Here is a 14,441-nt window from a genome sequence, read left to right as displayed (position 1 = left end):
TTGTATAAAGACGATAACTGTTATTTTGTTCGACGCCGGTTCATTTAACATTACTTTCTCCGCACGATTGTTGGTAACCGTTCTCTCATATACTCAATTTCTTACGTTTTGTTATAATTTCCGATAAGTAATAACGAAATATTGCTTCGAATTATTAATTAATTAAATCATACATATCACCGTAAATTTCCAAAGACCGTTACAATATGTCTAGACAGGTTGTAAGCTGTCTATAAATTGTAAACGGAGCATTAATTTTAAAAACGCATAAAATTTGATAAATTATTATATGACCTGATTTATTACAAACTAAAGATGCTTACAATTATCCGGTAACACATAAAATCTTTTGTTTTTTTTTTTTTTTTCATTTAAATAGACTATTTTAGCAAGCACCAACAATAAACTCAGTCATCAATTAAATTACATTTTTATTTCAAATATCGAAAATATATTGAATTGTATTGTATGAAAACAATCATTGTAAAAGGTAACAAACAATTTAAAAAAAAATCCTGCTGAATTTCTTTCGCCGGTACTTCTCAGGTCCGATGTTTATTACCGAACCAGTGGTAGATCTTTGACAAACAATAAGCAAGTATAACACTTTTGAATTTTGACTTTATTGTTTAGCTTAAATTAAAAACAACAAATACAAACGCCATCATTTACATCTACAATAATATTATTTTTATCGAGTTTGTAAAATCGAAATTACATAGCGTCTTTGTTTACTATGTCGAGTAATCAACCTAACACGTACATAATTGGTTTTTATATACTTTGATTACAATTATGACGAACGAATTGACAAAAGGTAATATCTGATCGACCTCTGTTTACATTGATTGCACTTATCGTGTGGGTGAAAGATGTTACGGCGTAGGTAGACCGGAGTTTCAGTGAATAAAACGGGTAAGAATAAGATAATAATAAGATCACAGAAGATAAACGCGATGACGCCCAAACGCGACAATAGTCTCCATCTTTGTCGATAGATGTTACTTTTAAAGAAATATTAGTACATTTGAGCATTTTTATTGTGAATAGTCTATTGTCGGATTTAACATTTCCGAATAAATTATGTTTTGATAACATAAATGCACTGAGCCTTGCGTATAATATAAGACCGTTTATTTTCTTGAAGCGATATTAACTTAAAACTATTATGTGATTAAGCAAATATGCAATAAATTATTTAAATAGATTTTGAGTGCAAAATTAATATATCAATATGAAAATCAAAAAATTCTTTATTCAAATAGGCTCATAAAAACGTTTGAATCGTCATATTACAGTAACGAATTAAATTTAACATTTAAGTAAAATATTTTTGATGCAGAATATTTTCCTCGTACTCGTATTGAACCTCGTATCGGTAGCTAAACGAATACTACGAAAGCAGACTTGTATTTGCATTTGAAACTAAAGCTACGATTTCTTAACGTTCGGTTTAAATTTCATGTCGCTCAATCAGATAGCTCTCCAATGCAATATGGTACATGCACAACTGCTATTGCATTATTCATCCAATCGGTTGATATGTGAAACGATCACAGAGTAACAATAGTCGGGGGACTTGACAAACACTTGTAGCAAATAAATGTCTGCCCTAGACTACATTAGATAGGTGTTTTTCTTATCATATGTTGACGACATTTATTGTGGAGAAATTGTAACAAGACTGTTACCGCCCGCAACTTTTACCGCATGTGAGCAAGGGATAGGTACCGTAAGTCGTAAAATTCCATCATGATCAGTTGAGTCAATATTATTTATTTGGTTTAAAAAAAATATTGGATAATTTTTTAAAGTCGGTTTTAGCGTCCTGCCTAATACAGACGTACACACGATGCATTAAGAACGGTACCATAATATTTCTTACGCTTGAACCTTTCTTATAACTACACAAATCGGTCGTGTAATATTCAATTCTACTAAGTCATAATGGGTAATCTACTGTTGCGATCCAACTTCGACTATTTCTAACAAAAATCAACCTCAGCTTGAATGTAACAGAGAGCCAATTTTAATGATTTATTTAAGTTATGATACCACCCCGGTTATATTACGATCCAACTTCGACCGAACCGCAAACTCAAACTCAAATTCCTTTATTCAACATAGAAGCATTACACTTTCTTATTGATGTTCAAATTAAACACTACCGCAACTAGATCGTTGCGTTTGAAGAATATATAAACGGTTGAACGGCAACGATTACGTTTCATTTCGATTGCGATAAAGTAACAACCTGTTAGAAGTACATCCTGTACGTTTCTGAAAAATCACCTACATATGAAAATACAGGAGAAACACCTCTTCCTCTTTTGAAGTCGATTTTAGTAACCTAGTTTGGAGAATTATTATGCAAAAGCTTGTTTAGTAAATTCATTGTTTACTACAAATTCAACGTAATTAACTGACGTATATACCGTGAACTGTTTAATTGGGGTTAAATTAATTATGACACATCAGTAGTTCTAACTTGCAGCATGGACAAAACGTAAGGTCATTGCAAAATGAAATAATTAAAAGTATAAAACGACGTTTTAAAAACATAATTGGATTGCCCTTATCACGTATCTACAGCTATTCGACTCCTAGGCGCCAACAAAACTTGATAATGCTTTTGATGATGGGTTTACTTAACCGCCACGGTGCGGTTGAAAAAACACCTAAGCTCATACGACGTCTACTAGTTGAGATAGTGTCTGCTCCTTTGCCGGTACCACAAAGTTTAGTACAAATTACCTCGATATGTTACATATTATGTGCGACATCAATGGTTACATAAAATCAAAGAAACTACTTAGCGGACCAAATGAACGTTGAAAATATTACAGACAATCCGACGCCAGATTATATTTGTAGATGGAACTATTTAAGTCTTCGTCACTCCGTAAAAGTAAATTTTAGATTGTCTACCGCATTCCTTTTTAAATATACGTTTGGAATATGCATGACATTTATTAGTTTAACTTTCACATATTGTGTATACAAAACCTCGGAATGTAACATAAAACAGACAATATTCTTTATTTTTCACATATCTATTTAATAAATCACGTAAATCCTATATCGCATTTATTTATTGATAAAGTAAATTATATATTAATCTGAGATAGGGTAGATTTTTTCATATTTAAAATTGGAACTGAATATTACACAAAACCTTTTCGTATATCAATGACAATAACGATAATAAACTTCCTACGAAAGCGTAAAAAGAAACGCTATGATGAACTAACTATTGTTCATTATTTGCTCGTAAGTAAGATTCTATAAAATGACATCGTGAGACACATTTACTTGTAGATAAAGCCGCAAACTGAGACACGAAATGCGTTTGTGACTTATTACAAGAACAAGTCAACGACCCAGTCACTGAGGATAGAAAATGGATACGCATTGATTTATTAAACTAAAGGACGTAAGAGAAGTAAATTACGCACAGAAATATCACAGTTACGAGAACATATTTCAATTTAATGAAATATATAGCTTTTGAACTTATAACGTCTAAAATTGTATCTCAAAGATTATAAATTCAGATTTTTTGTTTTACGTCTATACTAAAATTCAATGTTAGTACAATTACATGTTTAACTAAATAATAATTTCAAATATATCATTTTAATTACACAAGCGAGTGAGAGCGAGCATACAGTATCGTATTTATCGCCTTTTAAGGATTGATTTAAAGTTACAGAGAATCTAGGCGCCGATGGAGTCGGACAGACGCTAACGCGTCGCGCCCTGTTGATAGCTAAATGTCGAACGATACGTTTCACAAAGGCAACAACTTAAGCATTATTATATTTATAATCGTATCATAAATTATATTTACCTCTGCCTTTCTACGTAACGACAAGTTCCTCCATATTTCTCGAGGACTTGTCCATCCAACTTTCGTTCTATCAATTCCACTGTCACCGACACTGCTGGCACACCTATTTAGTTTGGTTTGTTGTGTCGTATTGTTTGCGACTGCTCGATTTGCCATTCTAAGCACATTCAAACTGTGACGAAACACAGACGACGCTAAGAGCTAAACTTTAAACATATACTTTAACGTCTCGCACCGACATCACTTTCACGATATATTTTTTTATTCATATAATTTACTCGATTATTTGAACTTGATTATCTTCGGTTCGTGCTACTTTTTTTCATATAAATAAGTTAATCTATAGATTTATATATGTTTAAGTAGTACTACTTAATATAACGAAAATTTAACACTTGATTGCTTAGTTTACTTTGATCACATTTCGAATAAAATGCTCTTTTAGCGATAAAACGTACGGTGTTTCAAACAAATAGACTGTATTAATGTGAAGCACACTCACGTCTGTATCAGTTTGAGGTTAAGTTACCGGCACTACCGGCTGTTGGCTAGCTGGGCACACAAGCGCCCCACCGAGGTCCCGATACACGGGGCGAAAAAAAAGCCCACAGATGTTAATGCACGTTTACTTTGAAGCCAAGAGGGAATCATACAATAACTTAACCATTTACGTTTTATAAACAACAGCACTTATTTATATTATTCATTCGAATCACTCATATCATTCTTGTCTTCATTTGTTTACGTTTCCAATTTCGAATTGAATGTTTTTTTTTTCGAATGAACTTTTTAAATAACTTCACAAAGACGAATGTAGGTACTACTAGGTACTATTATATCTAATATATTTTTTAATTTTACGCAGAGGGCAGTACTGTTTTCATATTTTAGAAATCGACACGTGTGTTTAAACTGGTGTTAACTCAGGTACAAGTTAATTATGTCTATAACTACGTATAGACGTAAAAGGATCCCGAGCCCGTCACACTTATACCCAGCAGGCAACACAAAAGCAAGGACAGATTGGTGAAAAGAAGATAACATACATATCAAGTTATAAGCAATTTGAATCTTAATATAAAAGCATGAAAGTTGATAATTGATCGTCAACGTATTTATTTTTAAGACTTTTTAAAGTTATTAAGCAAAAGGAGAACGTGCCCTAACCGCTTTTGCTGGTTCGTGAAAAAATTAAAACTTAAGTCGATTCAGTTGCGCAAAGTTTATTGGAAAAGTATTTCGCATATAAAACGCATTTCCGAAAACGAATCATCTGCAAAATTATTATTTATAGAATCAATGTACAATTTGAATACAGAAACGAGTCTCGCTTCCTGCGTTATCTTCCAGACATTCTCAAAATGACATGTGATAAAATGCAACAGATAATATAAATTCCTAGAAAACTGTTCACAATAAGAATCCTTCAGACTACTCAGTCATTTGTTATATTTACAATCGTTTATTCGTTTGTATACAAACATCTTGTTAACGACTTATCAAAAAAAGGTCAACAATTGAATATTTACATTTAATAATCCATTACTTACAAAGACAAAAATATTGTATTCGATCAGCATTGCAAGAACTCACTTCGTATCTCGCTCAAAAATGTTCAAACGCCTTACGTATATTACGCCTATACGCTATCTTTATGTCCTTTAATTATTATTATAATCAATATCTCATATCGCTTTCTGACGTTTCACGATCATGTTCTGAGGTGAGTTTCGAGTTCATTCTTACAGGATATCTTGACAGTACCGAGAAGTTAATTTAAGGTGTATTTTTATTAGGATACCCCGAATTATCAGGTCAGGGTTCGACCATGAAACAGTTAATGCCTGTTTAGTGAATTCGACACATGCGAGCAGAATGGCCGCCGTTTCATGGTTATTTTTAACCCTGTATACATGGGGTCAGTCACCCGCTTACTCCTCCAGCGGCACGGACCAGTCGTATCACATGAGGAACTTACGTGGGAATACACAAGGCACATCCTTAGGGAAATAAAGGAAAACAGATGTTCCTTACGTGGTATACGATGACGCTAATACCAATACATAACTAAAGTATTATCAATTGAGTAATAAGCTTTACACAATATACTAAACTATTATTCCATATAACGAGAACTTTCTTAATTAAAAAAAAATAGAGTTCTAGATCACTTGAAATAATAAAGGGTTCTATAGAGCGTGTGACTTTAATTAATGTTTTCGTGTGAACGTAGAACGTTTTATAAATAATTGTTTTTAGATATAAGGACATGCTTTTCATATTAGAATGTAACAAGTAATTCAATGTAAACAAGCTATTAGAAATTTCCATTTAGAAATCATAACATCATTTTTTTTTAAAGAAATTGCGTTGTTTAACATGCAAGTCTTCTGCATGTTTTTGTAATGAGCTTATGTTTCTATGTGTGTATCTATCGTTTATTTCTAATACGAACGTAAATAAAAGCAAATCGTAGTGTGGATAAACCGAATATATTTGTAATGGCTTCAAATTTTAATTTAATTTATTGTTTCAATATATTACTTATACTAATAATAAAGTAATTATCATAATAAAATTAACAGGGCGAATTATTGTTGCTTTCTTGACATCGGTAGAACTATAAAAATGGTAAAGCCCGTGATGTACACTACAGGAGGGTAAGTTGAACTAAAATAATGCACCTCCCTTTAACGCACCCCTAGTGCGTTAATTTCGATTAGGGGAACTGTTAGAGGGTGATCGAGATGTGCAGCACAGGGACTTACCGTTGCTGTGTCGGTAAGGGTGACGGTAGCTGAGGTGGGACCAGTGGTATTGTTAGCCGTCAAACTTGCCACCTGATTGTTTGCGTTTTGTTCAATAATACGCTGTCGGAGAGCCAGTCTCTCGAGACTAGCCAATCTATGAGATCCACCTGCTCCTTCCCTGTCCCGCTCTCGGAGCCCTGTTGCACTGAGACTGCTCCCTGCACTAAATGATCCGCTATATTTCGGGAGTGTCGGCGGCGGAACTGGTCTAGCGGAACCACCACGACCGAGTAACGAACCACTGGACGTATATGCATAACTGTTAGGTGTTCCAAGGGTTGCGGTACGTGGTGCAGCTCCGATTCCATTGAGCGCTCCATTGCCACCATTGACGGCACCACCATTCACCGTCGTCATGCTGCCGTTCATCTCCTTAAATTGATGTCCGTCATGCGAGTATAACAAATCACACACTGTCACTAGCCGTGAACAATCAAACGGTCGCGATATCGTGCGATATGTAGGAGCGTTCGAGCCGGGTGCCCGTCGGAGGCGGTTTGACAGCTCGCGCGTTGCAGACGAGGCGCGCGGGCGGACGCTCACAGCGGCGCCCCGCACTCGACGCCGTCGCCATTCGCCACTGCCGCCGACCCCAGTGAAGCCCAGGATTATTGCCACACGACTGCCCGACTAGAGGGTTGAAAATGCATTGCTGCATCTCTGCCAAGGTCAGCACATGAATTCTTCGCGAATTCTACATATTGCTTGACTGTATTTAGATCGAGTTCGAGGACTTTGTGAAGCATTTAATTAGTTTATTTCAGGAATATATTTTGCAAATATGATTCTTAAAACTAATTAATGCATGTCCATTATATATTGAATTAAGAGATTTTTCTTAGTACTTTACGATAACGAGAATAACTTTAAGTGAAACAAATATTACGATTATTTGTATTATTACTATTTTATTCAGCTGGAGAGTATTTTTGTGGAACGCGCTAATCTCAAAAGCTACCAGTTGCATTCGAAATAATTATTTCTGGATTAGATTAACCGTATATTTTTAACATACATTCAAAAATTCGATCGAAACCTCAGCTCACTGATAACTTACATAATTATATGGGATTTACTACTACAAAGATAATTTAACAACGAACGCAATTTTTTTTAAAAGGTTTAGTAAATTATCAAACATAAAAAAAATAAACACAATATGATAACAATTAAGTATCATAAGTACACGACAAGTTTTAGCTAAATATTCGTAAATTCGTTTCATGAATGGTTTCCAATTGGTGAAAGAAGGAAATGACGTTATTTGGTTCAACGGCCCGATTGAGTCAAGACTCAAGACGTCTACGGTATTATTGATACTGAAAGTTGCAATTAGGCCAACTATTACAAGAGAATGAACATTTTCCACATTCATTCATATCAAAATGCGAACAAAACATACGTGTGATTATTTATTAAAAACTTATAAATTTATAAAAGTTTAAAATACATAGGAACTATCTAATAAGTTAATTGGATATTATTCTCAACTTTCTTTCTTATATAATATAACATACAGTCACCTCTAGATTATTTATCATATAAAAAAATGTATTTTTAAATGTCATCGACCTCTCATTTCATAGCTAAACACGTTCCTACCTCCCTATTCGCTATACATATATTAATTAAAATAAATTAAAAAATATATCTCACGTTTCGAGCCACGATATCTAACTTCTATACTAAATTTAAGTATTTAAATTATCCAATCATTTGAGCGACGTTCAGTAACAAACATACAGACTCGAATCATATATAATATGATATTAAATTATAAACGAAGGTAATATAATATAATATGATCTACAAGTCTAGACGGTAGAATTTATATGCAATTCATGAACCACGTGGTCTTCGCGTGGTGTGGTCACGGTCACCCTGATCGACCGAGTACCCCATAGCGCATGCGCGTCGTCAGAGTTCAGACCCCCCAGGCCTATATTTCATCCGCACAACCCTACTGCACTTTGATCTTATACGATCGAAATTTATGTTTGTTTACGTTACCTGGTGAGATTTATTATTTTAAATTTCAATGTCTTAAGGATAATAAACATTAATAAATAATGTCTAATTAAACTTCAACATGTAACATTGTTTCATAATTAATCAACTCGTATGTCTATCGAGACATTTCAACAAACAGTAACAAAATATATGAAGTGTTATTTATTTTAGTTAAGAGTAATAATTCGCAAGATTGTGCTTGTGGGAACATTTTTAAATGACAAAAAATACTGTTATTGAATCTAATCTATACTTATATACTACTATTATAAATGTGCAAGTAACTGTGTCTGTCTGTCTGTCGCTCTTTCACTGCCAAGCCAATGAACCGAATTTGACGAAATTTGGTATAAAGCAAACTTGAGCTCCAATATATTCTTAAAATGCTATGTACGAGTATGTCAATATCATACATAGCCTTAGGTTGTCTGTTAGAGAACGCCTTGATGGCGTAAGGCCTTATGTACTAAACAATTGTTAATAGACAATAAAGTGAAATAAATTAATATTTACCTTTATTTCATAAAACTATTTCATAAAATAATTGATCTACTATTTATGACGAAATTTTGATTTTTATTTTATGGAACACTCAAGGAAAATCGTTTGGTTTATATGTTATGCTTCCGATGTGACAGTCGATGGGGCACACGGCTAGTATTTCATATAGGTATGGGAAGCCGATAGTGTAGTCCACGACTATTGACTGAAGAACCCGGGATCAAATCTGGACAACTTCCAGTGAGTGATCATGAATTTTATGAATATTAATTCCCGCTTAGCCATACTGATGTAAGACTCGTGCTCAAACGTCTTGAAAAACTTGAATGTATCTACAGTAATGAGGCGTGGGTTGATTCTATAGGCATTCAAATTTATAGGCTATTCCTTTAATATTCTGAGAGTAAATGCTGAAAAAGTAACAGTTTCGTTTTTTATCGAAATTTTCATCGAAACATTGTAATTTTTTTATTATTATATACTAATTTACTTAACCTAAAGTTTTTAAAATGTAAACAATTACAGGCGACTATCGTTTAATTATATACGTCAAAATGTATACAGGTAGCTTTAAGTACCATTGGTTGATTAAAAACGTATAGCCTATTCCAAAGGGAGGAGTATAAACAAACCTTGGTCACATATTTGATACGAAGTGCTTATTAATATGTCATACTATACACTACAAACAGTTCTTGATTAATATACCTTTATGCATAATAACAACACTATTCCACACTAAATACATATATCCACTTTAAATTTCCTTCCAAAGTTCAGACAAACCGTTGTCGACATTTAATACGCCATAAATTATTTATTTTTTCCCAACCGATGACGTCATGTTAATTCAAGATCAAGGTTGTTTATTTGGCTGTTTTAGGCGGCCGGACAAGTGGGTCATCTAATGGTATATTAATATGTTGACACCACTTCTCGTAGACATTAGAGCTGAAAGAAATTGTAACCATTACATTGTCAATGGGCTACCTAGCTTGGAAAGTAATATGTCACGTCTCTTGTGCTTGTAATTACACTGTCTCACTTCAAACTGGAACACAACAAAATTTGGCGGCAATATATGATAAGTGGGTGGTACCTACTCAAACGGACTTGCACAAAGCCCTACCACCAAGTAAAATACCATTACAATGAGCTATAAACATATTTATCTCATGTCTACATATTGTACCAACCTAAACAAAAGCTTGCACAAGTGCACTTAGTTATTTTACCCTTGTAATTTCAACAGTTTGAAGGACTTAGTATTTTGAATCAAGTGATGTCTTAATTGGCCTTACATTGCTAATTTATTTTCGACATGGCATTTTTTTGGGGTTCGACGTTACACCGCTAAATAGCCGTCCATCTTAGAAAGGCCCTTTCTCTATCTAATCTTGTTTTATTGTAAAAAGTAAGGTAGATCAGTCAAATGCGAATCGAGATTATCAGTCAAGCAGTCAATTAGTCAGCAATTGAGTAAATAGAAAATAAGTCAGTCAAAACCAATCGAAGTCAAATTGAAGGAGTCAGTTCCAAAAATTAACAAATTCCATCTTATTAATTCAATTAGAGGTAAAAAAATATGTTATATCCGTATGTTAATTTCACTTTTCTTTCAATCCATAATTGTACAGTAAAAAAAATAGTTGAATACAAAAAGTACACGACCAATTACTGTCAAGTATTCATATAAAATTTATATATATAAAAGAGTTACCGAGAAGAGATAATTATCTCTTATTATAATGATAGATCTTGCAAACACTGATGCTTGTAATAAATACAGGCTTTTAAAAAATGTATGCTGTTTTTTATAGTACCTACATTTGACCTTTACAAACGAAGAACACAAGATTTATTAGGTTAGGAAGTCACAGACGAATAGGCGTAAAAACTTTACCATAAGAGTTTGTAGACCTACATACAAACTATAATACATTTAAAAAACGGCTTCCTACGAATCCAGCGCCATCTAGTTCTAATGTATGCTATTCACTCTGAACAGTATAAAGTGACAAACGTCATTTTGATTCGAGAATCGCACGATAGATGGCGTTATTAAGCTGTTTTTGTATACATAATTAATTAAAGTAATAAAAAAAATTACTAATATATACTAATAAACGACAAGAAGTTACTTTCGCATGAATATCTGATAAAAACTACTAAACCAATATACATAAAACTTATAGCAAAAGATACATCGCGTTTTGGAGGTTTTAGTATTTAGTGATATAAAATCGATATCTACTATAAAAACTGCAAGCTACCTCGAGCTCGTATTAAAACCTATTAATGAATTGAATCCATTAAATATATTATAAAAAGAATTAGTGTTACGCTCGGTAAACATTTTCATAACGTGTACCTATTAACTACTAACTGGTAAATCACAGCTATTACAATTGATTTTTCCTGCTTGACTTTTCGCTTGTATATGTATTAAAGTGTATACTTACAAACACATCATCCACACATCAGTAAGGTAACTATTCTATTATGTCGAAACGCAAAACTTTAAACTTATTGCTATGTTCTCACGATTTGAAAGGGGTGAGAAAGGATGAGCAAGTCAGTGTAATTTCGTCACAAGAGCTATAACTTCGTTCCTATGGTTCCCGTCGCATTGACGTCGTTAGGAATGTTTGATATTTCTTACAGTGGAGTCTATGGGCGGTATCCCCTTTGCCTGCCGGTCTATTACAAATAAAAGACTGTTTATTTAGAACATACTTTAAATGCAATAAAACGTAAATTATCTAAAATGAAGATATATCATCTCAAATTAGAAACTAGTATGTATTCAAATGTGCCAACGTCTGTTATATGAGACTGTAATGCTATACCTTATTGACGAACCTATCAATTTACATCAGACGAAAGCGAAATCACAATAAGTGACATACTTCATTAGACATGAGATGAAACTGCGACGTAACATAAACACGACCCATGTAGAAATATGTTTAAAATGTTCTTGTTAGTTTTCAACTCAAGGGACGTTTTCTATTTAAACCACACTTAAAATAATAAGCATATAATAACGAACTGCTTTGCACACTTAATCACAAAAGCGTTGAGTATGCTTTAGAAACGTCTTATTCGCTAACTTTAAATTACCCCTCAATAGTTGGCAAAACCTACCCAATACTTTGACTTTTTTGTAAAAATGTAATGCCAATTAAAGGAAATTTATGAAGAAAAATGTTCTAAAATATACATAACTGATTCAAAAAACATCTTCCATAACAAACGTCTAGTAAAACTGACATGTTTGAACGTTATGAAATACAACAACATTCGAAAAACGCGATGAAATAATTTCGTTAAGTAACTTCAGGTTTTTATTAAATGATTTTGTTGGCATGTTTTTAGTAAAGAGAGATAGACAGAGACCTAAGGTCATACTTCGGTAGATTTAAAAAATAAAATCAAACGAGCGAATACACTTAATAATGGCTGGATATCATAACAACGAAAATTTATTGCAAAATTAGTACAGGTTAATTAAAGGGAATATAAATGCATTGTAATATTAAAGACATCCACTAACTGCACAAACTGCAATATAATACAACCTTTTTGCACCTCAACTTTCTAAACGTACATTGAAATATAATCATGAGAAAATATTGTTCCAAGCGTCTTTGTTCTATTGATCAGCTACATTAACCGATTTTACTTTAAATAAAAAACTTTATTAAGACCAATGTTGATGTACAACTGCTTGAAAATTAAAATCATAGAATACGGACAATTAAAAACCATTTTGACTGTTCCAATCTCTGTCTTTTATGCTATGTCTAGAATCTAAATACTACATAGCTCCCTTTGGGGGTGTACAGGTTGGGAGGGTGGGAAAAAATACTACGAGCACGCTGTTTCAATCTACTGAGATTCGTGACACAGTTTCAAGATTCTCCCTCTTGAAAGTCACTATCCCTATCTACTAGACATAAACGTATATGCTCGTGTTACGAAGCCATGTTAAATGGATCATTTAGATATGTTACAATTTTAAAATTGTTACATCAAGTAAATCTTTAATCACCTTCGAGTTTGTTGAACTGTAAACACGTTGAAAGATTGTATAAAAATGTGAACCTGCACGTGCCTAGTGATGGTTCGTAACGGCACGTTAACTCAAACAGTGCTACGTTATATCCCAGCTGAAGATTTAAATAGTAGCTTTATGAGGTTTACGTTTAGCAGAATTTTAAGTTAAATGTATGGTGACCAATTTCTTACTCTTGTCGACTTACCATTTTCTAATTAAATAAGTTTTATTTTTACAGGTAGGGTAAATAGTTTAAGACTAAAGTCTGAACAAAAACAATATAAACTTTTCCTATTTAAAAAAATAGCTCGTTTGAGTAAAATGCTAAACACAATTCACCTTCGAAGTTTTTCCATCGGAATTGTTCTACGATATTGGTTTAAGCAAACTCTAAGTGCATACTTAAAATTTAAGCACGATTTAAAAATTCTAGCGATTAAGCTTGTTAAAGTTTTTTCCGCCAGCAAAACAAAATGGATTCAATGGATTATTGGTATTATTATTTGTTATGAGTAGACAATTTTTACGCATCCAACTTGGGTTTTAAATTAGTTTTATGAATTACGCAATGAAGCAATAAAAAGGTTGGCAAATTCTAGAGGAAATTGCGAACGCTTTTTTTTTCATTTTGTCCAAGCCGTATTCAAAAGTCTAGTTGATCAATCACACAGAGACGACCAACAGTAAGAATACTCTATAGATATACTATTTCATTTTTTCGTAACTAAAATATCAATCATTTATGATTCAAGTTCACTGCGTTACTTAATTTTATAGAAGTAATAAACATACATTTATGTTACCAATATATATATTGACGATATAAAAGTTGCTAATTATCATTTTGTTCAGTTCAACATATAATGGGCAAATAACGACAATTTAAGTTCAAATAATCAAAATCAAATAAGGAAAAAAATATATGATATAGCTGCACAATTTTAGATATTTATTTGAAATATTAATTCCTTTTTTAACTCCAAAGTACAATTATTTACGATATTAACAATTATAGTTAGGTCAAAAAAGCCTGTTGCAGTTATGTATTACATGCTTCATTATAACTCAATACAATTAATTGGTTATACCGACGACAAATGAACTGAAGAGGATAATGGTAAATCGACGTGCAATGCGACATATCCAATCAATACACATAAAAGGACTTGAAACACTACTATCTCTCTTTCTGTCATCAGTAATTTGACAT

The 14,441-nt window shown here is 32.9% G+C and overlaps 1 protein-coding gene across 5 annotated transcripts in view; it reads right to left on the bottom strand.

Moving 5' to 3' along the window:
- Positions 1–14,441, bottom strand: part of LOC113398275 (septin-7) — a 477,393-nt gene that overhangs the window by 459,641 nt on the left and 3,311 nt on the right. For 2 of the 5 annotated variants that reach the window (XR_010309221.1, XM_026636928.2), the window contains exon 1: positions 6,619–7,184. The exons of 1 other annotated variant lie outside the window; for it this stretch is intronic. Coding sequence is in view for 3 of the 4 variants with exons in the window: in XM_026636928.2 (XP_026492713.1) it covers positions 6,619–7,029 (411 nt within the window). In the remaining variant the exon portion in view is untranslated. Of the gene's footprint in view, positions 1–3,850; positions 4,124–6,618; positions 7,185–14,441 lie in introns of those variants that run through there. 2 more of the 5 variants (XM_026636929.2, XM_026636931.2) reach the window with 2 other exon arrangements.

This window comes from Vanessa tameamea, chromosome 2 (assembly GCF_037043105.1).
Source record: "Vanessa tameamea isolate UH-Manoa-2023 chromosome 2, ilVanTame1 primary haplotype, whole genome shotgun sequence".
Classification (NCBI taxonomy): domain Eukaryota; kingdom Metazoa; phylum Arthropoda; class Insecta; order Lepidoptera; family Nymphalidae; genus Vanessa; species Vanessa tameamea.
Note: the sequence above shows the minus strand (reverse complement) of the source record. Positions and strands in the feature narration are given on the sequence as shown.